At 39.0% G+C, this 26,821-nt stretch overlaps 1 protein-coding gene across 2 annotated transcripts; it reads right to left on the bottom strand.

The window, feature by feature from the left end:
* Positions 1-5,594: 5,594 nt before the first annotated feature.
* On the bottom strand, positions 5,595-26,821 carry LOC125011388 (potassium voltage-gated channel subfamily B member 2-like). Of its 2 annotated transcripts, XM_047590583.1 has the most exons (4): positions 26,574-26,821; positions 24,197-24,964; positions 10,115-11,248; positions 9,870-10,034 (listed from the first exon to the last, which is right to left on the bottom strand). In XM_047590583.1, the coding sequence occupies exons 2-4, from the start codon at positions 24,779-24,781 to the stop codon at positions 10,014-10,016; spliced, it is 1,740 nt and encodes a 579-aa protein (XP_047446539.1). In that variant the 5' UTR covers positions 24,782-24,964; positions 26,574-26,821; the 3' UTR covers positions 9,870-10,013. The 2 variants fall into 2 exon arrangements, with proteins under 2 accessions (XP_047446537.1, XP_047446539.1); XM_047590581.1 differs by having other exon boundaries at positions 5,595-11,248.

The following is a 26,821-nucleotide window of genomic DNA, read 5'->3' as shown; positions in this document are numbered from 1 at the left end:
CAGCGTCACACCTGGCCTGATGGTGGCGCTGTGCAGGGCCCGGACCCTGTGCCTGCAGCAACTGGTGGATGGGGTGGGGACGGCGCTGAGCGATGCTGTGGCCCTGGGGTCTCTGCTGGGACTACGCTCAATCCGGGTTGCTAAAACGTTTTTGGAGCTCTGGAGACAAAGGCTTTCTGGAAGGGAAAGGAGCCTCCTGATGGACCATAACCAAGGAAAGGCTCTACCAAACTCCACAGACCCTTTTCCAGAAATCTATCTGACCCCAGGACTAGGAGACTTAGACTAGATAAACTGACGTTACACCGATCTGACTCAAAAACTTTCTACTCCAAGTGTATCAAGTGTATCAACAGGAATGGACTGAGCAACAGACCGGCCACAGTGTGGAGTAAAAGACTAGCTGGGGAAACTGGACCCGGCCCACAGTGGAATGTTTTATACAAACCTCCCCTTAAAAAACAGACTGCCGACAATTGCCATTGCCTACAACGCTTTTATTTCTGTTCTTAATACTGCTGTTAGTTAAAAGTGTCCTTTTTGCCACGTACGTGAGACTATCTACCATGTTTTTATTGAGTGTAAGAGACTCACAGAGTTTTTCACTCTTTTAACATTGGTTTTTAGTCGTTTTGGTGTAAGTTTCTCCAAGAAGGTTTTTATCATGGGTGCTGGCTATAAAAAGACAAACAGAGAAAAGTGGCTGCTGCTAAACTTTCTGTCAGGAGAAGCAAAAATGGCAATTTACGTTAGCAGAAAAAAACGAACAGAGAGGGACAGGAAGCCAGGTCAGTCTGGCTCTGCAACATCAGGGCCAGACTGTGGCTCGAATATAGATTTTATAAACACATTGGAGATTTGGATACTTTTAAGCAGCGCTGGTGCTGTAAAAACATAATTTGTTCAGTAAATGAAAATGAATTGAATTTTAAACAAGTTTTCACTGGATAATTTATTTTTTAATATGCCAAAACATACAAAGTAACACTTTGTAAATATAGTTTTGTAACACTACTGTAAATATGCTAAGAATGTAAATGAAATGTATTTTTAAAAATCAATAAATCTCTCTATCTCTCTCTCCCTCCCTCCCTCCCTCTGACTTCTTTGTTGGATAGGTAGGTTTGTGGTGGGGACTAGGGACCAAGGTAATACTGGGGTACCCTCTACATCTGCACATGTAGGCGGACTATATTATCACATTAGGTCACAGCCAATAGAGTCAGGCCTTTTCTTTTCTTTTCTTTTCTTTTCTTTTCTTTTCTTTTCTTTTCACACAGAGACAGTTGAGCTAGGCTCATTTTGATTGTAATTTGTCTATTTTATTTGGCACAAGCCCCACCAGTCCCTCTCTCCCCCTAAATTGTTTAAAACCTACATCTGTTGTGTGTGTACCTTTTCACTTAAGTGTTGTGTAGAACTGCCTGTGTTAACTGCCTCCCATCATCTCTGAGTTTTTCTTTGTTGATTGTCAGCATTACTGTTTCCACATAAATAGAAATGTAACAAGTGTTATCTTAATTCAACCAAAAGGGGAGGAAGACTTACCTCAATTATTTCCAAGCATGTGAACTGTATGAGATTTTTGTCAATGAAGTCCCCTGAGAAATGGTCATGGTCCTTTAAATCTTGAAAAACATTCAGTGCGTTTACATGCATGTGAAAAAAAAAAAAAACTAATTATTGTCTTAATCGACATATATAAAATTGGAGTTCTCATTATCCGATTGAGACACCCAGATAATGCGATTGAATCGGAGTTTTCAATCGGATAATGCGTGTGCGCATGCTCCACGACCGCTGCGCTGGCGTGTGACCCCGGAACAAAAACGTCCACGAAAGTCGGGCGTAGAAGAAGAAGAAGACAAACGGGTAAGTGCGGATCTTACCTGCACCAGAAGTAGCGCAAACATTACGTACAAGAATAAAAAATTTACTAATATCCGTCAGTTGTTTGAAATGCCGGTCCGCCCGATGAACGACTTTTGTTCATTATATCGCGTAATAGGTCAACCCGGAAATCGGGCCGTATCAACGTGGTATTAACCCGCTGAAAAGATACGTATCGCCACCTAGTGTGGAGGAGGAAAACAGTTATTCGATTTTCTTGCGCTGCAACTGGGACAAGGACTGTAGTGAGAAAGTCGAATTTTGAGTCTAGCTTGATTAAGCTCTGCATTTCCAGCGCATTCCTCGTCCACTCACTGAGCAGCCGAGTAGCTGTTCGCAGCAGTTCGTTAATTGGACAGTTGGACGGAGGTGAAGGGGCGTGGCTGCTCACTGCGTTCAATCTGCCACCACACGGAGCTGTGAAAGCATCTGAAGCCCAGGTAAGCTAACAATTAATAAATTAATACTCAAACTTTAAAATAATGGCTTCTGTTTGTGAGAGAAATTGTATTTTCACTCGTAATAATAGCGTCAAGTTAGGGGGTTCACTGAACTCTTTTTTTGTAAATAGCTGCTCTACAGGCTAAAAAAAAAATAGCTTTCTCTGTCTGTTAGTTAGGCAGCCAGTCACAGTTGTTGCCCGTAACAACAACTGTAACGTTAACGTTACATGTAATTACACGGTCACAGCTAACTACGTTACGTTACTGTGAATTCCCGCTCATTTCATGCTGTTGTGAAGAGGTGGAGAGCTGCCAAAAATGTTCACTTGCAGTTTTTGCAGCAAAATAAATATTGGTCTTTCATTCTCTCTCATTGTTTCTCTTTTTTTTGTCACTGACACTTAAGGTTAGTCAAAGTGGATTTTGAAAGGCCTAATATGTCTGTACCACAAACCACACACACAGTGTTTTACAGTTCTGTATTTATGGTAGGAAATTCAACTGAAAATTTTGAAATCTTGAAAAGTTTAAAACAGAATGTTCAAATTGTTTCGTGTCTTCTTTTAATTAAGTTTGAATTATGTGTTTTGTTTAGTATTATTTTAATTTTTTAGAACAACCCAGCTATTCTGCAAAATGCTTTATGCTGAGTGTGGATCAAAACACTGTACAGGACAACATCCCCTCCTTCATGTCTGTCCTGTGCCGGATGTTTGGGAGCTACTATTGCCTAAACATACACTATCCATCATGCCTGGTATCAACCCTGGAGTTTCTGCAGCGGTGAGTTTTTTTGGCTTTGATTAAGTTTACATTTTCACTTTATTGAACTTACAAGTAGTTGCTTTGGTGACTTTACCTATTATAAGTGCCTTTAACCTCTTAAGCCCGAGATTTAGTCTGACCCAGCTACATATGTGCTGATGCTTTCACCTCTACAGGTGTCTCACTAGTGTTACTGTTATTATGATACCAGTGTTATTCATATAGATCTTGTAGTTGCAGAGATGTACTATATTCATGTTGGGTATGTAATTTTCGAGCAGGACCCTGAGCCAGAGGCCTAGGGAAGAAGAGGTTAAAGTAATAGCTTAAATAAAAAGTTATCATTGTAAAGATTTTTGTTAATGTGACAATATTTTATTATTAATACAGTCGTTTGTCTTTTAGGTGTTTCCACAGATGTTTTTTCTCTATCAACCCAGAGAAGGGCACTAAAGTAGAGATGACAAAAAGATCCCATCTTCATTTGAACCCCCAAATCCTTACCTTGATTCAGCAACTTTCTGATTATGAGTGGTGTGATGTATAAATATGGACTACAACCACTGAGATTGATGGCACGTGCCCCCCAAGGCTACATTTTTTCTATTTCTGGTAAACGTCATCTAAGAGGTGGTCGAGCTAACTGTAATGTTAAATGACAGTTTCCATTTTTCACTGAGCAATAATCCTAACGGGCGAAGAGAAATACTTTTAGACAGCTTCACAGCATATATACGAGTCAAAGAACAGGAATTTGTGCCTTATAATTGTATATTATAGTATATATTTTGCAGCAAATTCTGTTTATTTAGTATTTAGGTGCTTGACTGTAAAAGTCATTAATCCTGCACTGATTACCAGAGTAATTCCGTAAAAAATACATTAGATATGTAAACAACTTTACAGAACAACTTGTAAATTTTACATCCCAAAACTGTAGTTATTCATCAAAAAATATTTTAAAGTTGTAGATTATACAGTCCTTTAGTAGTTTGTGTGCTTGCTCAAAACATTTTTCTGCGCTCAAGTTATTATACTGCTCACTCATAAATGAGGCTCAAATATAACTCCATACGAAGCTAGAACAGTGCAAGCACACACAGTAGCGGTGCAGAATCAGGAAGTGACGCAATATGCTTACTCACATGACGAAAGTGACAACTAATGACCCAATGGAAATGCAAAAAATAAATCCACACTGAAATAAATCCTTCTCTGACTTTTCATACTGTTAAAATATAAGGAATGTTCACTAGAAATAAAGTAGGAATAAAAAAAAACATCTTTAAATGTATTTGGCCTTAACTGTATTGATTACTGTAACTTTCTTTCTTAACATCTGTTGCAGTTTTATTAACCTGTCATCTTCAGCATGATGGACAGCGCTGTAGCTGCCTCACAAGAGCATCAGTGCGTCAGTGTCATTAGGGGGCAATTCATGACAAATATGAAACGCCACCAAGAGAAAGACACTCGCTGGACACAATTCCTTGATTTTAGATGTTTTCATATAATAGAAAATAAAGATAATATTTATCTACCAAACAATGACTCTTACTGATATCCGCACCTAATAACGTCATCAGTTTGTGTTTTAACTATGCACTTAACATAAATGATTCTGATAGGGTTTGAGGTATTTGGGGATCCATTCTCCTTTTTCTTTGTTTCAAGGAGGCATGAGAAGACTTTCTTTTATTCTAGACAACCCCCAAGTGATCTTAAAAGCTCGGAAAATAAAAATCATATAAAAGATGTGCATATGCTGAATATTCAAGTCATACTTACTTGGTCCCTAAACACCACCTCCCTGTCAAAAAAGGCACAGCAGCGCTTGCACTTCCTGTGCCTGAAGAGCCATCCTGGCCACCTTCTACAGAGGTACTATTGAATGTCTGCTGACCAGTGGCATCTCCGTCTGGTTTGGGGCCTGTGAGACTTTTGACTGGAAGTCTCTGCAGAGTGTGATGAGGACAGCGGAGAGAATCATCGGGTCCCCGCTCCCCTCCATCCGGGACGGGGACCAGATGCCTGACCAGAGCCCAACGCATCTCCTCTGACCCCACCCATCCACACCATGGACTGTTTTCCATGCTGACCTCTGACAGGAGGTTCTGCATCATCCACAGCAGGACGTCCAGATTCAGAGACAGTTTATTCCCCCTGGCTGTAAGATTGCTGATCACGCACACACAATAAACAAACTCTTATCCGTGGACTGCTACTGTCCCCTCCTGCCCCCCCACCCCTGTACCCTTCACCAACCTACACCTCACCTGATCCTCACTGGACTAACTAACCTCACTGGACTGACATATATATATACCATTACCGTTTCAACTAGCAGACAAATGTTGCAGAGTGACAGATATTCATAATTATTGTAGTAATGCACACGTGTCTTTTGGGTCCTGATCTTGAATTTCCACACGTTCTTGCACAGAGGTTCTTCAATAAAAAATATGAATGCACATCACACAAAAATCCACAACACAGTCACATTAACACATTTATTTGTTTTGCATTTTGTTAATTGAATCAAACGTACTTACTGACTATAACTAAGATGCCTTACATATAATGAATTTGACTAATCATCAAGCACGCTACTGTTAAACAAACTCAGTAAATGAGGATGAAGGAATGCAACATTAAAAAGCTATGAAATAAGTCAAGCAGACAGGACAGACAAGCATGCTTATTTGTGTTAACTTTGTGTGATAGGATTTTTTTCTATGGATACAAAGCCTAAACAAATACAAATGACGGTGTGGTATTTTCAGACAATCGTGACTGTGCTTACAGGAGCAGAGCCAAAGCAGCATTTCTATGATTCCTGGCCTGCAACAGTGTCAAAACAATACTTCCTTTACAACAAGCTGCATCTGTTTAAATAGATTACACAGAGTTGTACTGTTCTGGAGTGACATTCCTTCTGTATGTGGACAAAGTTGAACAAGAGATTAACAGTATTTACCTTTGCTGCATTGTGCGTGCAATGTGCAGTCACAGTCTAAAAAAGAGATCAAACATGTGATCAAACACCTCTATTTTCATTGTCCTAAACCCACATTCTATAGCTTTAACAAGTTTTATGTACATCATTTTCTGATTTTCTTTTGTTACATTTAGTCAGCCAGTATCAATTAATGAACAGGCACGTTGTTGCATGATTAAGATCATGTGGGCATATACAGTATATAAAGTTTTGTAGGTTTCATACTTTGCTTCGGATAAAGTGACAATTCAGTTATCGGTTATCTTAAATAAGATTATTTTGGTTATTGATAGGCTGACTTTATTTGGGAAGCAAATCTTAGGCATACTTTTGCTCATTTTAATTTAAAAATGTTTCTAATCTTGACTCCAAGAGACAGTGCTTCACTTCCACAGACCCATTAAAAATTATACTTTTGTGTCATATGGCATTTTCAAAGGTACGACAAATAATTTGAGATTTATTCAGATTGACATTCTTTACGACAAGTAGGTGGGCTGCCTACCTACAAGCGTACTGCACTTGAGTTATACAATATAATGCTGCAGCACCTATGTGACTCAAGCTGACCACTCCTGAACTTGACTGAAGCCTTTTTTTCTCCAAAATATTCAGTTGCTGAAATAATCAGTGTGGCACAGTGATGTTAGAGCCATAATCCATATTGTGTGAAACCTAGATGGCTGACACTGAAGTTGATGAGATAATACAAAGCTGCAAACAAAGGAACACAAAACCTGAACATGTGATGATGAGCAGGTTAGAAAGAAAAATAAATAATCTGGCCATATATTTTTTTTTAAGGTTTTTTTTTTTAGTTTTTTTTTTTAAAACCTTCCCATAAATTGTGTATTTATGAAAAGGCACCCATTTTAGAATATACAGAGATGTTAAGAACAACAAGTAGCTTCAAATTCCTCTCATAAAAATGCAGTAAACTAGTTTGAACTAAAAATATGACATCTTGATCTAGAAAGAGCGAGTTTACATCGGTTGACACAGTTATAATTCACATATACGCTTGTGTCAGATTTCCTGCAGTGCACACTCTGTGTGAACTCTGTTAAGAGGCATCAGATCCCTTCATTTCATTACCCTTGAGAAAGTCTACAGGGGGCACTCTTACTCGACTTTTACATTTTAGTCAGCACCCCTGAAAAACAAGTCATATAGACATACTGTAATTCTCTTTCAACGCTAAAGACTTTGGATAAGTGAAAGACAGAGCATGTCCTCCCTCAAAGAATATCTTGTTTATTAGTACTTTGTCTTAGTTAATATTATTAAGTTTCATACTGATTATGAACTCGTCCTAATTGCCATGCTCCCATATGACACTGCTACAATAAAGTCCAGCAAGTCAAACACAACCAGACAGACGATCAGACATCTTGGAAAAGTTGACAATTTTTCCCAGATCATTTAAAATCTGAATTACTTACTTTGCAGGGGGAAAAAAATGTGTGCACAACTGCAGAGTTCAGTAGAATAAATAAAATAGGGATTATGACACTTTTTTTTAAGTGTGTTTTTAAAAGCATTCATGGTATTGTATGCAGTTCAAATGAAAGCTGACCATTTTTATTTAGCTAAATAACTGGATGCAGCCCCTTCACCGAAACCAGATAATGGTTTCAAATGGTATACACTGTGATGAATGTTTGGGTAATATTTTACCGCATGCTTTCATTTTGTCCTCCAAATATTTTTAACGAACTTGTTGTTTAGTTTCAAAGCTGTCTTTTAATCGGCATCACCATGTTCCTAGAATTCTGTTATTAACTTGGTGAGTGCAGGGATATTATTACTGAAAGAAATGACGGTCAAAACAATTATAAGGCAAACCTTATAACTGGAATGATCCTTACAATAAGACAGTGGTCTCACGGAGACCAAGAAAGATCATTGGTTCTTCAACATCAATCAAAAACCCATACATTTTTATCAATATAATACTATATACACCCCTGATACTCCTGGATTTATGAGGGCAGTCTGCACACACTCTTAAACATGTCGGCATTTTCTTGATAAGGAGGTTCCCCTGGAATCAAAACCTCATTGGCTCATTCACAAAATATTCAGTAGGGTATAGCAACGCAAACACCCCAGGACAATTTAAGACACAGGCGCAGTGAGTGATGAGCGAGAACTTTTCCACAGTAGCAATAAGCTCATGTGTCCATGCTCGGTTCACCTGTCTCTTTATGTGTATGCATTGTATTGAATTTTTAGATCATTTATTCAATAACTGTGTGAAAATAATGGTCTAGAAGACCATATATGTGTCCATTCAATTCCCTTTTCACTTTGAAGACCCTGATTTCCTTTGGTATATCATAGAAAAAACTGAGTGAATGAAAAGCAAAACAAACTAAATATGTAAAATGTTCTCTTGGACAATAAAATATTATTTGTTTAGTGACAAGATAATTTTGACCTTTTGTCCTGTATCATGTGCTTGTGTGTTTGTCCCATTACAAGAATGTAATACCTGGACTTAAATTATTAATATGAAAAATCCATTACACAAATGAATGTCTGATCATTGTTTCTTCAAGTTTTGTATATTTTTTAAAAGTTACTTAAAAAAATATAATTTACTTCCACCTCCCATCTTCTCTTATTGTGATTAGCCTACTATAACAAATAGGGCCAGGTAGCAAGCAATAGGAAACTGTACATAACTTTCCTGCTAAGCTGTACAATCTTCAAACATTCTTGTTCTCACACGGTACATCACCTTGTTTATGTCCCTTTGCTCATGAGCCCTAAAAGCTTTATCCATACCATACCAGCCGGATCTTCTGACAATAGTGCAGTGACACTGATGTTAGACAAAATCAATTCAAAATCAAATAGTAGACAAGTGGGCATGTGTTTCTGAATGAGTTTGCCAAAGTTCTGGTGGGATATGACTTGCACTGGTCCCAAGAAAAACTAAAACTCTTAATTTTGTTCTTAGTTTTGTTTAATGTGTTTCTACTGTGTCTTTGTCAGCAGGTGCAAATCCTGAGCCAAGTACTGTTTGTTGGAGGTAATAATGGGCAGTTTCTGCTGTTTCCTCCACTTTCTGTCCCTGTCTATATATATATATATATATATATATATATATATATATATATATATTTTTTTTTTTTTTTTTTTGCTTGTGAACTCACATGCTTGTTTCACATGGTGGTGTCAAGCTTCTGTCGAGAACTATGTGATTTTCTTGTTTTTCTCCACTATGTTCTTCTCCAGCCTCACTCTTTCTTTCATCCAATCCCTCCATACTTACTAGTTCCTGGGTGAAGTTGAGTGGGCTAGCTTTAGATGACAGTGAACTAGCAGTGCTGCCTGTGCCAACAGAAGATTTTTCCATGTGATTCCTCCCCTGGTGGCTTAAGCATGTGAGCTGTCCTTCACCTTCTAAGCTCCAAGCCAGTGAGCCCTCCCCTCCCTTCTGCGAGTTGATAGGACAGACAGATTGCTGGCCCAGAGGTGGAGACTGGAGAATTGCCAGGGGAGACTTTGTTTCTTGTGTTGCAGAACTAGGACATGGAGAAATCCTGGAAACCATGGCATCACAAAGCAGTTGAGCAAACTTGGCTGATCCACTTGATACTGGGGCTGCCACAGGTGTCATTACTGCCACAAGAACATCATCTTGGGAGCCAATAATGTCAACCTTGTGAGCTTTTGTCTTCTGAGGGGGGGTGCCATCTTGCAAAGAGCTACAGATGCTCTCACGGGTCATCTCAATACTTTCCCCACTTTTTGGTACCAAATCCATATGTCCAGTCATACTTTTTCTGGGGCTAGACACAAATTCATACATACCCTCTTTGATGGCGGTTGGTTGGCTTTCAGGGTTAGTTTCCATTGTACTGATCTGACTCAGATCCAACGGAGGGGGGACACGCTGCTGTCTTGCCTCAGCTTGAACACCATCCGCACTGGGGAGCAAAGAGCTTATTCCTCCTGATTCCACAGTAAAATCCTCAGATACTTTAGAGCATTGTCTAGCATTGCTTACTTGAGGTGAAGTCTCCCTGACTTCGGAGTGGGTCGATACATTTGTCACGATCTGCTCTTCTTTAACCTTTCCCTGTTGCTCCTGGATGGCTGCTGTCTTGTTGGTATTTTTCGCACTTGGGTGTCGAGGGGTCAATTTGTTAGATGAGAGCCTCGTTTGTTCAGGGGAGCCAAGTAGAGCTACTTCCTGGTAATGTTTGGACCGGTCTGGGCTATCCATGTCTGCATTGGAGTAATGCTTGTGGTAGCTCCAGCGACTGGGCGAATGGTGATTATCCACAGGATATTTACTCTCCTCTTTTTTTTCCACCAACACATCTGTGAGTTCCATACTACGGGCAAAAGCATCCTTTAAGTTAATTGAAATAATGCTTCCACTCCTTTTGGCTCTTTCAAGAGCTTCCCTCCTTTTGATGGCCTTCTCCTGCCTCTTTTGCTCTCGGTAGAACTCAGAGAAGTTGTTGACAATGATTGGGATAGGCAGAGCAATGACCAACACGCCTGCTATGCAGCAGAGTCCTCCTACAATTTTGCCCAGCAGGGTCTGTGGGTAAATGTCTCCATAACCAACAGTTGTCATAGTAATTGTAGCCCACCAGAAGGAGGCAGGGATACTGGTAAATTTGGTGGCATCCTCATCCTTCTCAGCAAAAAACACCAAGCTAGAGAAGATCATAATGCCCATGGCTAAGAAGAGGATCAACAAACCTAACTCATTATAGCTCCTTCGCAAAGTGAATCCCAAAGACTGGAGTCCTGTCGAGTGTCTGGCCAGCTTCAAGATCCTCAGTATCCTCATAATGCGAAAGATCTGAACAACACGGCGCACATTCTGGAACTGCAGCACACTCTTGTTAGATTCAGTTAGGCAGAGGGTCACATAATATGGCAGTATAGCCAGCAAATCAATGATGTTTAGCGGTGCTTTGATGAAATCCCACTTGACGGGTGCTGAGAGCAGGCGCAGCAAGTACTCCATGGTAAACCAGGCAATACAGACAGCTTCCACATGGGCAAGACTGGGGTTGTCATTAAACTGACCAAATTCATCTACTACCTGCAGTTCTGGCAGAGTATTGAGGGACAATGATATGGTGGAAATGATGATAAACAGGATGGAGATCATGGCCAGTATCTGAAAAACAAACACAGGAATTGAAGTTATAGACAGCTTATTGTATGGCTATAGGAACAGAGAAAACTGGGTGAGTCTGGTCTATCCAAGATTAATCCTACTTCGAAGGCTCAGAAACATACTGTATGTCAATCAAAATATGTATCTGTAGTGCATCACAATTGAATCATACATGCATTAAACGTCATCAGAGGTAATGCTATAGGAAACTAGAACAACATTCGTAGCATTGCATAGCCTGACACAGCCACATAGTCACACAAACACCAGATTTTTTCTTTGTCACATATATGGATATTTGTAGTAGTGACATTATTATGTGCATTGGTGTTTTCTCTAAATATATGCAGAACACGTGTTACACAAGAAAACACACTTCTGATGCAGAACAATATAACTTATAATTGGCATCCACCATATGGACCACACATAAGAACATCAACACTGCAACACTGGAGTATTTCACTTTACAATATATCTTTTACTCTTCAGGAAATGCTAACGTAACATGTCACTGAATCCTGTTTTTAACCAAATATGACACATCCAGTCAAGAGGTATACATATATACACTGCCTGGGCAAAGAAAAAGTTGTCACCTGGGTTTAATTAAGCAAATGGGCACCAACCCCCTTTTGGATAATTACTGCATGGGTGATTATCTTTCAGCAGGCAACAAATTATTTAACCCCAACTGATGCAATGAGTAACTTCTCATTTCTTAAACAACCATGTCGACAGACACATCCTGTGGTTATAGAAAAGACTGAAGTCTGTTTGGGAAAGGTCAAAGTATTGGCGTACATCAAGCAGAGAAAATATCTAAAGGGATTACAGAAACTGCTAATATTGAGTATAGAATTGTCCAGTGCATTATTAGAGAGGACATGAAACACTAAACATAGTTATGATAACTTAAAGAAGGTCTCTCATACTGAAAAAAATATTCAAGTTTTAACACTGATGGTGAAGGGAATTTCAAAATCCTGCAATTTAAGTTTCACTGTTAAAACACAGGGTGCCGCTATGTTGTGTCGCTGGGCCTGTTGTCATTGGATTGTTTGGCTTAACTTGCGGTTGCACAAAGCAACTACATATGGACTGGAAATAACAGGTAAAGAGGAGCAAATTGCAGAACAAATTAAAGGGGGCATGGTTTGCATGCCTCCTGCACGTTTTTATAAAGTTGTTATTTGCATTTTGCACTTTTCGCAGCAGCTGTGGCTCAGAAGGTAGAGTGGGTTGTTCATGAACTGAAGGGTTAGCAATGTGGATGTGTCTGTGACTGTAAAAGCGGTTTGAGTAATAGGTAGAAAAGCGCTATATGATATGTTCCTTCTTGTCAATGGCTCAAACGTGTAGGCCTTGGGTTAGTTGAGAAACCTGTTCATTGATAGTTAGATGATAGAAAAATCACCCTTGCTGCTCCTAAACTGCGTCTTCTTCAATAGCTACCAAGGCAACTAACATATTTGATGATGTAGGCAGGTAGGGAGTGTGTAAAATAAAGATGACGGAGAGCATGCCCCAAAACACCCTCATAAATGCATTTAAAAAGCTGTTTTTTTTTTATCTTCATGTATTGTGTTTAATATATGTACACATATACTATTTTGGTGTCCGTTCCGTTAGTTTCATGTCCTCTTTAAAACACTGAATGATAGTGGGGAACTATCATCTTCAAGGAAGAAATGTGTAAAAAAAAAAACATGATTAATCGTGATTGGCAATCATTTAAATGTTTGGTGAAATCAAAACAACGAAAAACTACAGTAGAACTCAGCTATGTTTAATCGTGAAAGTAAGAGAATATCCACAAGTACAATGTGAGAGGACTGGGACTGAACGCCATGTACAGGAAAGGACAGAGCTGACTCTTCTTCCTTTGGAGACTCAGATCCTTCAACATCTATTCTATTCTATGATGACATTTAAGAGTTAATATTTATGAGTTAGATTTCCCCCTATTAAACTTAACAAGTGATTTATTATGCTATGAAACAACTTTTACCCCAAGCCTCTATTCATTGTGGGATGAGTAGTAGCCCCTGGATGAGTAGAATTACAGAGTTGAGTAGCATGACTTTACCAAAAAACATAACAAATGAGATTCAGTGTCATTACCTACAGTCCTACCTATGGTTCAAAAAACAAGAAACTCTCATATCTGAGCTGACTGAGGAACCTGAAGCATATGTGATCTAAGTCTTCTCCCTGCAGCCCTCGTTAGGACATTTCAGGATAACCGTAATAGGATTGTGTTGCTATCTATAGAAAGGATAGAGGGAGTTTAGACGTGGTTATTCATTCTTTCCTTGTCCAACAGGAAGAATCAGGCAATAGTTAGGATTAAGCTGGACGCCATAAAAAAAACTTTACATGAAAGGAAAAAAATGTATGAGCTGTATCTCTATGGAAAGAGGTGCTATCTCTTACTGTGAGTAATGACCTAACAGTCCAACTCGATGGTGCCTTTGTTACAATAAAGATACACTTCCTGGTTTTGTTGTCTTTGCTTTGAGTCCAAAGAATACGAAGAACTGCTAATGGCCTGATTTAGATAAAAAGTTAATATATGCATGTCATACATCATATTAAAATAATAATTGTCCAATAAGTCAATCTTTTTTTTAAATTTTTTTAGATTCCACATCATATTCCAACTCACATTTAAACATTTGAATGAATAGAACATTACTTATAACATGAGATGGAACTTTTAAAATAATAGAGATCAGAGAAAGACGAGAGAACAAGATAAGGTAAAAGGTAGAAGAGGGCAGGTGTGTCAAGATGTGCCCCTGCAGCAACTTAATGGCTTAATGGCAGCCAAATGCTGTGACCTTGGCACCCAGGGCAGATTTTAAGCAGTACCAGGAACACACAAGCTGCTTTAGAAGCTGTACAGTGATAAAATACCCACCTCTGAACCACAGACTGCAGTGGGCCAGTGAAGAGTGGGTAAGAAAGTGTCTCTGTTAGAATTAAAATAAGAACTTATGCTAATTCTTTTAAATGGTTTGTTCTCAGGCTAAAGGGGTCTGAGAAAAATGTAATAATCAGCAGCATCAAAGAAAAAGTCATGTCTGACACAGGCTGGCTGGGCAAATAGGATGTCAGGGATGTTTGCAAAGTTAGAAAACTAGGGATCAATATGTGGAAGGATTTTGAATATCTATTGAAAAGTTTCTATAAGTTATTTTTGTTACTGAGATCACATTGATTAATTTGTGTGTTAAATTAATTAAATTCACCTTCTTCATTCAATTTAAAATATATATTACACATTCCACATTGTGATTAACACTGTGTTAACAAAGACATGTACTTCTGTCAGTTAAGAGTAATGTTCATAGTTAATCTCCCCTAACCTCTGCTAATACTGTCATCCACCTAAAGTACATATCAGAAGGGTTGATGTCTGCAACATGTTGGTTTGGTTATATTAACATCACTAAAGCTATGTTTAGACTACCAGCCAGAAGGTTTTTTGAGAAAGTCTGGATGACAAACTGTATCCAAACCACATGTGAAAATTATTTGAAACAATGATCCTTTGGATTTCTATGGATTTGCAGTCCATTATGCCATTCACACATAACAGCATCAAAACTAGAGTAACCAAAGTACTGAGCTGACTTCAGAGTTCTAAGGATCACCACATGGACAACAGCAGTCTGTCAGCAGATGTCAAAGGAGGCGTCATTGCAGCCAATGGTGGAAGGAATGTCCTGGCATACTATTATTTAAAATTGTATTACCATCCTCAATGTAATCAATGATGCCGACTTCATTACCACCACGACCCATACAGATAGATGTCTAGACACGTGACAATAGTCTGATCACTTGTAAATAACACATGGCTGCCCTAAATGTGTGATATCAGCAGGAGGGCTGTCATGATGTCAGATTTTCACTTCACGCTTATCATGGACAAAAAAATCACAATAACCATATTATCACGATATCAACAAAATTGTAAATAGTAACGGCAAAATCCTGGAAATGCATCTTTAACTTTATTTATGTAATTTTCTCTCTTTTGGGAGATAATTTACACTAAAAATAACAGCAAAACGGAAGAAAATGGGGCAAATGTAAAACACAAAATGTGTTCAAGTGGCACTGAACCAGGGGTGGCCAAATTCTTCCCATGGAGGGCCAAAATTTAATCCGGGGGAGGGGCGCGGGCCACAAGTTTAATTTTGCAGAACATTGACATTTTGAAAAATAAATTACACTGGTTATTGCGCTTCACATTTATGTTAAAAAAATGACTGAACATCTATATGGCTTCTTCAAATAAGAAAAATAATTGAAGCGCTCTGAAATATTTAAAGACAGATGTGGATCATTACTAAGCCTTGGGCCTATATCTTCAAAGACATTTAATGCAATAGGCCAAGTAACAAGGGACAAAGCATGTCTGAAATTAAATCAATCAAATTTTTGTACTTAACCTACTAGTGCAACAAACAGGATGAAACATATCCAATTAATCCTACAAACTTCGAATTATACAACACACATTGCGATGGAATCGACCTTGGTTAAAAGATAATCGTTTTCCCAACTTTTTTTGAATATTGGTTTGTCTGTGTGCCTCTGCTTAACACGGTCCATCTGGGTCCTCTCTTGCTGCTGGTCTTCTTCTCCTCACAGGATTTGAGCTGGCAGGAGTTCAACTGCGCTACCCTACCATCATTGTTGACCCAAGGTGTACCTCGCCTCTTGCCTGATGCCAGCTGGGATAGGCTCCAACAACCCCTGCGACCCTAGTGAGGATAAGTGGTAACATAGGCTAACGTAAAGGTGTTTCTAACCCCTCTCTCTTTCTGAACCACAGGAACAAACTGTACAGAGATATACTCCCACCCTGAATGACTCCCTGGTTTCCTTTGAGTCCTTATCTTATCTCTCAACTCTTCACTTCCACCCCTCTCACCCCTTCTTTTTTCTCCTCTTATTCCCCTCTCATCCCTGGAAGCGTAAGGTCCATCTTTTGATGAAGATTAAGTTTTGCGATTTTTTTCAAAACGAACAGGTTCATATGAATCGGTTATACAAATGGAAGTTGTGCATCAAAAACATGGGGCGATCAACCAAAGTTCAAGTTTAACAGCAGCCAAAACTCAAGTGCATGTCTTGATATCTAGGGATGGAGTCGAACATGATATTTTAGAAATACTCGAATTTCGAAAAAAAAAAACTTGTAAAATTATTTGTATTCAAGAACAAGCCAAACATCCTATCACAAAGCTGCCTTTCCTCATGTGAGGAAATATTTGTGCGCCTGCCGAGACTGAGGGATGATCAGGAGTCAGGGTGAAAAGTCTCCACTCCCTAAAAGACAAGGCTCTGACTGGATGAAACACGACTTAACTGCATCTCTAGTTTTGTCGAATAGATTTAGTTGGGGAGGCAGCATGTAACTTTTGGAAAGCGGAGTTTGACCGGGAGATTATTCCATTACGTAACATTAGTATTGAGGCGTCTGCGGTCAGATTGTCTCCTGTTGCATGCATCTTAGCTCTGTAATTCAGACTATTGTTTATTGGTAGCTACTGGTAAATTATCTTATTTTTGTACAGTGCTTTTCTACCTATTGGTACTCAAAGCGTTTTACAGTCACACATCTACCCATTCGCTTCCTCACACACACACACACACACATTCACACACCAGTGCCATGCACTGGGAGCAAATGGAGGTTCAGTGTCTTACTCAAGGACACTTCGGCATGTGGCTCATTCCGGGGATCGAACTGCTAACCGCTCTACCTACGGAGCCACAGTTACCTATTATCTCTGACAAGCACCACATCATCACCACAGTCAAGCTCTGCTCCTTCAAGTCAGTATAAATCCCCTCTATTAGCTGTATTTAATGCAAAACATCAAACAATGTTACATATACATCCATAATTATTATAATGGCAAATTAAAGAATAATTATTTTTACACATGCGCTTCCTAAATTAGAAGTGTAACTAGATGAATTTTAATCAAATACAAATACCTTTTTCCCTGAACTATAACAAATACTGGATGGTTAACACAGCCCTACTTCGTTCTTTTATACAGCAATAAGTTGTAAAAAACAGCTCGATCTGTATTCATTTCCTTTACTAATGCAGAGTTTTAGTGGAATACACATTGAAATTAATTTAAGGGGCATAGATATTTTTATTTATTTTTTTGCTGAATAAATTACAGATACAATTTAAATAGAAATATAAAAAGATCTAATGTATAGACTTTCAACTAGCATGTAAAAAAGCACTAAACACGATCTGCTTATAACTCACTGATGAGCACAATTGTTTCTTTTGTCCAAGAAAAACAATTGTTTATGGTCCAACCTTTTCCTTTTATGATCAGCAGGAAATCATTTTCAAGAAATAATTTTTAGATGACATGAGCTTTGTGACATGGTGTATTATCCTGCTGGAAGTAGTCGTCAGAAGATGGGTACACTGTGGTCATAAAGGGATGTACATGGTCAGCAACAATACTCAGGTAGGTTGTGGCATTTAAACCATGCTCAAGTTGTACTAAGGGGCCCAAAGTGTGCCAAGAAAATATCCCCCACACCATTACACCACCAGCAGCCTGAACCGTTGATACAAGGCAGGATGGATCTATGCTTTCAGGTTGTCTATGCCAAATTCTGACCTGACATCCGAATGTCGCAGCTGAAATCAAGACTCATCAGACCAGGCAATGTTTTTCCAATCTTCTATTGTCCAGTGTTGGTGAGCCTGTGTGAACTGTAGTCTCAGTTTCCTGTTCTTAGCTGACAGGAGTGGCCCCCGGTGTGGTCTTCTGCTGCTGTAGCCCATCTTCTTCAAGGTTGGACATATTGTGCGTTCAGAGATGGTATTCTGTATTCCTTTGTTGGAACCAGTGGTTATTTGAGTTACTGTTGTCTTTCTATCATCTCCAACCAGTCTGCCCATTCTCCTCTGACCTCTCAAATTAACATTTCCTGAACACTACCTAACATTTCTGTTGATTAAAGATTTTTTTGTTAACTTCATATAAACTCTGGCATTTGGCAGGGTGTCCCATCTGCGCCTTTCTTTAGCTCATCTGCTTTACATTTCTCTGCAGTTACCAGAAAAGCATTTTTTCCTGGATTAACAGAAAAAAAATAAAAATAAATAAAAATGGCTGATCACTATAAGAGCAACCACCCTGTGGGCAGATGCTGTCTGTGACTTAATTGCCTTGTAGACTACCTCCATTATTATTATCATCTCATCTCATCTCATCTCATCTCATCTCATCTCATCTCATCTCATCTCATCCCATCTCATCTCATCTCATCTCATCTCATCTCATCTCATCTCATCTCATCTCATCTCATCTCATCTCATCTCATCTCATCTCATCTCATCCCTGAACAGGTCCCCAGTCTATCGCAGGGCAAACACAGAGACAAAAAACCATTCACACTCACACCTAGGATCAATTCAGCATGTCTTTGGAAGTGGGAGGAAACTGGAGTACCCGAAGAAAACCCACGCAGACACAGGGGCAACATGCAAACCCCACCCAGAAAAGTCTGAGCTGGACTCCAACCCAGTCCTCCTCACCGGGAGGCTGTAAGGCAATAATAGGGCCACTGTGCTGCACTATTATTATTATTATTGTTGTTGTTGTTGTTATTATTATTGCTTTGCATTGGTTATACAACGATTCAGTTGTCACTACATAATATATATTTTTGTAATATTGCACTTCCTAAATACAGATTTTTGTGATAACAGTATTCACTGTAAAACCTACTGTGTCATGTCTCTCTTCTGCTCACCCCAACCCCCACTCTCCCTCCCACAGGTCAAATGGTAGAGACTGGACAGACTGTCCAACCTGCCAACAGTAAGTCTATTTGAAGCAGCAGCAGTAGCCCTAGTAAAAGCTCCAAAGGAGATTAAGCTATACTCCTAAGTCATTTGGTGTGTCTGTGTGTGTCATGCACACAGAATGAAAATGTTGAGATAGAAGCCCCTCCGACAGTTTGTAAAAGAAAATAAACTGAAACTAACCACTCTAGTCTGTGTGTGTGTGCGTGCATGTGTGCGTGCGTGTTTGCTCCAGAACAGTGCACCATGTTTTCCAAAATGGCCAGGTAATGCTTCTTTTCTAATCAGCAGTGGCACTGAGCTGGTCATGTCACCAGGAAGACGCACTCCTATTGGTTCAGTGCTGAGTTACACCATGGCAGCCACAGAGTGACACATGGCTAGTGTCACTGCAGTGTTGTCTAAGCAGCTTCCTTCCTGCTGACGCTATGGTTCCAACATGGTCACATGTTACATGTACCTTTTAAGGCCAGCACTGTTGTATTTATAGTGAGAGGAACTAAACTCTTATGCAGGCACACACACACACACACACACACACACACACACACACACACACACACACACACACACACACACTGCTCTAAACTAAGAAGGCTTTCAAAAATGTTAATAGATCATTTCCATCAGTTGAGAAAATGCAGTGAATGAGCAGAAGAAGAGAGAAATCTAAATCAAAACAATTTTTGGTGTGACCACCATTTGCCTTCAAGACAGCATCAGTTCTTCTGCGTGCACTTGAGCACAGTTTTTGAAGGAACTCAGTTGGAAGGTTGTTCCAAACATCTTGGAGAACTAACCACAGATCTTCTGTGGATGTAGACTTCCTCAAATCTTTCTGTCTCTTCATGTAATCCCAGATGCACTAAATGATGTTGAGATCAGGGCTCTGTGGGGGCCCCACCATCACTTCCAGGACTTCTTGTTCTTCTTTATGCTCAAGATAGTTCTTAATGACCTTGGCTGCATGTTTGGGGTATTTGTCATGCTGCAGAATACATTTGGGGCCAATCATACGCCTCCTTATTGGTATTGCTTGATGGATACATATCTGCCTTTATTTATCAGCATTGAGGACACCATTAATCCTGACCGCATCTCCAACTCCATTTTCAGAAATGCAGGTCCAAACTTTCAAGGAACCTCCACTATGCTTCACTGTTGTCTGCAGACACTCATTATTGTAGTGCTCTCCAGCCCTTTGGTGAACAAACCGCTACAGTCAAATATTCGCAGTTGTTCGCCAAGTTTCCTTGGCTGACCACTGCGTCTACAATCTTACGAAATCCATGACCTTGTGCAAGTGTACATATATGGGTTGATGCTGGTTTGAAGGCAAAGGATAGTAACACCAAATATTGACAATACTTAAGCCCCTTTCACACAAACGACCCAGGTCAAGAACCCGGCAATAGACCCGTGATTTTATCGGCTCGGCTCGATGCGGCTTCAATGTGAACCACGTGTTTCACTCTGACGTTGATGTATCTGCCTGTTACACTCTGATTTTGTAACTTGACAGCCTGATGTATCATTGTAGAAGTTTCAGCTCAAAAACAAGTTTTGGTCTACTTCCATAAAGACCGATCTCTGAAGGACAGAGATTTTAGTTTTTTTTGTTGTTTTTTTTTAAACCAAATAAATCGAGTTATTACACAATCGTTAATGGAAGTGCATAGGTTAATTAGTCGTACATCATGTTTTGGAAATTGCACTGATTGAGGAATGGATGTGCAACTGTATTTATATAGAGCTTGTATAGCAATATGCCAAACTTTTTCAACGTTAATGGCAATTGGTAATCCGCAAGCTGCATCTGAGAAGAAGAGGAGATTTGGTGGCAGTTATCGGCCACTGTGCGAGACAGTGATTTATTCAGATATCAGCAGCCTTTGAAAGAGCGGGGGTTTGACTGGTCCATTATTCAGGTTATCAATAAATTGATATAAACACACACACATATAGTGCTGTGCAAAAGGCATGTGTAGAAAAAATGCTGTTAAGTGAGCAAACAAAAGAAAAATCCAGTACCCCTTTCACATCGAAAAATCCTGGGGCGACCCGGGATACCTCAGGTGTGCTTTCACATCTCCAGAAGTCCCAGATTGGACCTCCCGCTGTGAGAGCTATGTGCCTGTTTTTTCCTCACTTTGATACGTCATTGCATACATTGCAGGTAAACAATGGACAGCATGGGTGTAGTTTTTTTTTTTTTTTAACACTTTCAGTTTGTTGATAACTACACATGGTATACAAGAACTACATCCAGAACCACATCCAAGATCTCTGACCAGAAGAGTGCAGTGGTACAAACAGCTAGGATACTGCGCAGGACCAGAGCTTGAAGGAAGAGATCACATGCTAATATATGATTCAGTGGACTCATTTTGACACAGATTGGTATTTGTCAGATCCACAAATACAAAGCACTAAATTCAGATTGCAAGAAAAGCCAAAATGAATTAAAAAACAAACAAACAAACAAACAAAAAAAAAAACACACAAGGTGTCATAACCATGTAGCAACATGTCAAGGCAAGCAAACCAAATACCAGAATTTGAGTTAGACAAATTACCTTTTGAGTTTGCCCACTTTGGGTTTTAATTTCTGCAAATGTACTTTCAAGTTAGTGAAAATAAAATAACATGTAAGACAATAAATATTTTTTTTCAGTTTATACATTAGCTACCTGGTTACATATGAAGTTTATTCTTACCTCAAGCCATTTGTATTGTATTTAAAGAAGGGCCAATCTTGAGTTAATCAAATAATTAAAGTTTCTGTTGTATTACTAGCTGTCACATTTAGTCTAATTAAAGGATTAAAGATTAAACACATATTAGGATTTAATATAGTCAATGTAGTCACGAAGCCTCAACACCAATTTAGGGCAGGATTGAAATATATGAAACAGTTATGCCCACACATGTAGTATCTAACATTTTTTTTAGACTCTTGTTATAGCCATTTCTTCGTGTACTTTCACCTAGTTCAGGCACATTTATGCTAACATAAATTTATGCACCACTAAACACCCCCATGTATCATGCATCACCTAGTATCATGTACTCTTGTTTGTAGTGACCTCTAGCTCGGTACCCGGAGATTGGTATTTTTAGAACATATTTTATACTTATATTTTTATATTTGTTTAACATCTGCCATAAACCAAAACCAAACGTGAAAGAATGTAACCAAACATATCTTCTGTGTGTAAGTTTTTTACACAACTATAAAATGAGAACTGTTGTATAATTTTGATAATTTCTTTATTTGAGCCAATTTTGTAGATTCAAGCATTCATTTGATATAATTAAGAGAACCTGAACTATTGAGTGAGTATAATTAAATCTGATGTTAATAGCTGATTTAAGAAATGGACACTATGAATTAAAGAAAATAAATAAAATATTAGTTGTACTATATATTGTATTCAAGTAATAGTAATTAAGTAGTACTTAAACTGAACAACGTAACTCTAATTCACCATATAACGTTTACTTCTCCTTTTGAAGTGAGTTTACAAACTGTTTTTAAGTAAAGTCAATTTATTCGATCTTACAGTATGATGATGATGATGATGATAATAATAATAATAATAATAATAATAATAATAATAATAATAATAATGCATCGGTTTTATATTGCGTTTTATCATAGACACTCAAAGTTGTTTTACGTTGGACACATTATTCATCTGCTCTCACAGTCACACCCAGAAGTGGTGAACTACCAGAGGTCACAGTTGCCCTGTCTGACCACCACCATGGGAACCAAACATGGTGGACCAAAACACTGCCAGTTAAGATGCATCTGCCCATTCGCGCACACATGCACACATACATTCACTCACACTGGGAGCAATTGGGGATTCAGTGTCTTGCTCAAGGACACTTCAGCATGTGACACATTCTGGGCAACCCACTTTACCTACTGAGCCACAACTGCCCCTTGGGGTTGTGGTTCTTGCCATCTAGCAAGAATCATTTTCATTGTTTTAATGACTTTACAGTTATTGCTGGATTTCTTTTTCTGATAATGATTTAGTCTATTTGGCAGTAAAAGCCAAATGTGTGTTGCTACTACATTGTTGGTAATGGACTAATGCTCTGCTTGGATTTTTTTTTTAGGTGTTGGCTATCTGTTGTCTGCTCTGCTGTAAAGATAAAAGAAGCACAGAAAGCTTACAGTGTGCCCTACATAAAGAGAAAAAAGTTCATTGACAGAGAACATGCAGGATGTAGTACACACCAGATAAATATACACTCACAGAGCTTATCTTCTACATTTCTAGATTCTATATTTATTTTTCCAAAAAAATAACTGATGTTATCTTCCCATCAGATTCCCTTCAAACATTAACCATTTGCAGTCTTTACCCTGACCAAAATACTTTAAATAAACACAAACCAGGGGGATATCCATCTTAATTTTGCACATTGTCTGTGTTGGTGAGGTTAAGGGCTTAAGGGCTAAACTTCAGACAGATGATGAAAGAAAGTATGTTGGCTTTGTCCATCAGTCTTTATTACACCTGGTTCAAATGGAAATAAATTGGATTGTCTGTCTACATATATTTTTCTGGATAAATGTATTTAAATGACTGAATATGAAGGATTTCAGCTTTCCAAATCAACCTTTTAAAAGATCCTGTTTTTTCAGAGCGTGAATAGCTCTCTTTAATATAGTACTCGTATTATTTAGTATTTTACTTTAATTAAAGGATGCACAAGAGACAGATTAAAGATAATCTTAAAGATAATCTCCCTTACCCTTAAAATTTATTCTGGTATCATAGAATATTTTTGTGTTTCCAAATTGTGTGTCCATAATCAGTAGACTGACTTCATATGTGACACAGATTGACCACAGAACAGCTACGCACTGAAAAATATAAGAAGTCGGTCTTCTTCTTCTTTCTTGTGTATTTTACCAAGCCTTTGAATCACATGAGATACTGGGTTCTGTAGCAGGTTTACAAACTTAAATTGGTATACCAAGGAAACTGGAAATATTATTGTACTTTAAAATTGAATTTTCTTTTAAATGTGTACAAGGTATGTGTAGCTGTTGTTACCTTAGCAGCTACAGAGGAGCTGGGTTTCTCCAGCAGATCCCACAGCTTCTGTCTCTGGTCAGGGCAGCAGCCCTGCTCCTCCTCCTCTCCCTCCTTGTCCCTCAGTGATTCTGCCTCCCTCCTCAGCTCCTCATTCATCTGTTCCTTCTTCTGGTGGTACCGTGCCTGGCAGCAGGACTCCAGGTAGATTTCATCAATACCCCAGTAGTCCAGTTCCTGGCCAAAGGACAGAGCACACATCTCCTCCATCATGTGTAGCTTCCCTGTTCTGTAAAAGTTCAGGATGGAGGAGAAGGCCACTGGGTGCCGGTCGAAGAAGTATTCATTCTCATTGAGGCTGTAGTCATCACAGATGTCCAGGAGCGATTCATGAGTGTTGCAGTCTCTTAGCCGTCCAAGACGGGTTCGGGGCAGCCGATCCAGTGTTCTCCATAGAACTTCATGTGCAAGACCTCCAACATTAAGCCTGACGCGCCGGGAACGTGCTTTAATGCGGATGATGTCAATTGGCTCAGGAGGGAGCACAGGAGCTGCAGCCTGCCGAGGGTTGACTTTGCCTGTGCTGACACTCAATCTATCTGTCATGTTGGCTCTTCCTGCACTGTTGCCTTACAGACTGTGGATCACCTCTAACAGAGGTTGTGGGATGTGTGACTGTCTGGAACTTGTCAGGCTAAATGAGAAGGTGGTGGACAGTTGGCGTTTCCCCGACCCACGAAGCTCACCTGGCTGCGTTCAGACCACTATACTTCTGGTTAAATCCATGGCCTGAAGAACAAGACATTACATGTTATACAATAATATATGTATTAATGAGCTACACAAATTCATTATCCTTGATGATCACTAGCCTACAGACTTCATCTAGCATATTATCCACATTTGTACACTAACAATGGCACTAAAATAACAATATTTACATGGTCCAATGTAACTAGCAATGTGTCGGTTACAACCTTTTATTTAAATTGCCAAAAGCACTTGGCAACCCCACTAAAATGTGGTTGCCAAAATAATGGAAACTTGTTCCTGTGCAATACACTTCAGTGCTACAAACTGCAGCTTGCAAAATGGTTGAACAACAGTTGAATTGAATCTGCATTTTTAAATAAATCCTATAAACCTACAAGAAACTGAGAATTAGTGCAACACGGTTACATCAGAATGTATTCAAGAATGTATTCATCTTCATAGGTATAATCCACTGGTAAGTAAATCCAATAAGGTTGATTTAAATTTATATAAAGCAAAACCAGTCAGGTAGCCTAATATTGTGCTTGAGTGATACATAGCCTATTCTCATAGCATGTTTTAATAAAATGAGCACAATCCACATTAGGTTTGCATACTTACTAAGGCTCCATAGCCACATAGTCTTTCAGCAAAGATTTTACTAAACACAGCCTTTTTTTTTTTTTTTTTTAATTTATTTTACTAAACACAGCCTTTCACGATTTTACTCATGCTGTTAATTAATACCTCCAAATTATTCCTTGCACATTGAACAATGAGAGTGGATGGTAGTGGACAGGTCAAAGCTACTAATCTACCCAAATTATCAGCTTCAGGAGGCACAACTCCAAAGTAAGAGGACTATACAGCCAGGGTTTTTCCTGTCATAAAAATCTACAATAGTAGATAGTACATATCGTTTTTCCAGTGGCCTGTGAGCTAAAAGACGTACAATGAACGTACAGTGAATTAAATGCAACTTAGAAGCTGGCAGTTAATCATTTAAATAAATAGAAGGTATGCTTATTGAACAAATAATTTCACCAAAATCCACTTTTTCTGCAGGGTTTCTTAAAGTAGTCTAATAAAGCTCAGTTCTAATCCATCAGATAATCAAAGAATCTAAGGGTTGGAAAGTTTTCTCCTCTTGGCTCCAGTTATATGCAAAGGCTTATGTTGCCATTAGAAGTCCTGTGACTGTGGGACCTTTATCTGATTGTGTAATGGAGTTCTACAAATCCTGACATAGGCTTGGGCTCCTTTGGCTCAAGTCCTATTTAATTAATTATAGACTGTATGTCTTCTCTGGGACACACATAGGTCACATAGCTACACCAGGAACCAAGTTGCTACTATTCTATAACAAACACTCTTTTCCAGACCTTTTCCAGGCCCCCTCTAACGTAAATTAAAAGTTTCCTAACAAGTTAACCGAAGAACAAGACTCGTTGAAAGAACGTAGGTCTTGAGTTTTTTTAAACTACAATTTAAATGCAAATTAATGGTGTGAGGCAAAGGCTCACACCATTAAATTCTATTAAATTGCACTCTTTAGCTTGATGTAACTTGTGCTATACGAGTATAAAAAGGCGAAAGTTAAGCACATTAAATGTTCGTTTGGTAAAGTAATTTCAATGTAGCCTACCTCCGTGGAGCTTTTAGGAGAAAGCCTAACTTTTGCCTTTCAGGAGGTCCCACCATAGCAGCCTATTTTCTAAATCTTCGCTGCTTCGCCTCCCCTTCGGCCTTTGATTCGCGAAGACTTTCGAAAATACACAAACAACCGAGGGTCCGCATTTTAGATTAAAAAAAATCTATCGGAGCAGTTGTCCCAGGAAGGGTGTCTGCGTGTTTCTACACTAGGAAGCACTCAGAGCACATAGAGAAAAAGAA

The sequence above is a fragment of the Mugil cephalus genome, chromosome 7 (genome assembly GCF_022458985.1).
Source record: "Mugil cephalus isolate CIBA_MC_2020 chromosome 7, CIBA_Mcephalus_1.1, whole genome shotgun sequence".
NCBI lineage: Eukaryota > Metazoa > Chordata > Actinopteri > Mugiliformes > Mugilidae > Mugil > Mugil cephalus.
Note: the sequence above shows the minus strand (reverse complement) of the source record. Positions and strands in the feature narration are given on the sequence as shown.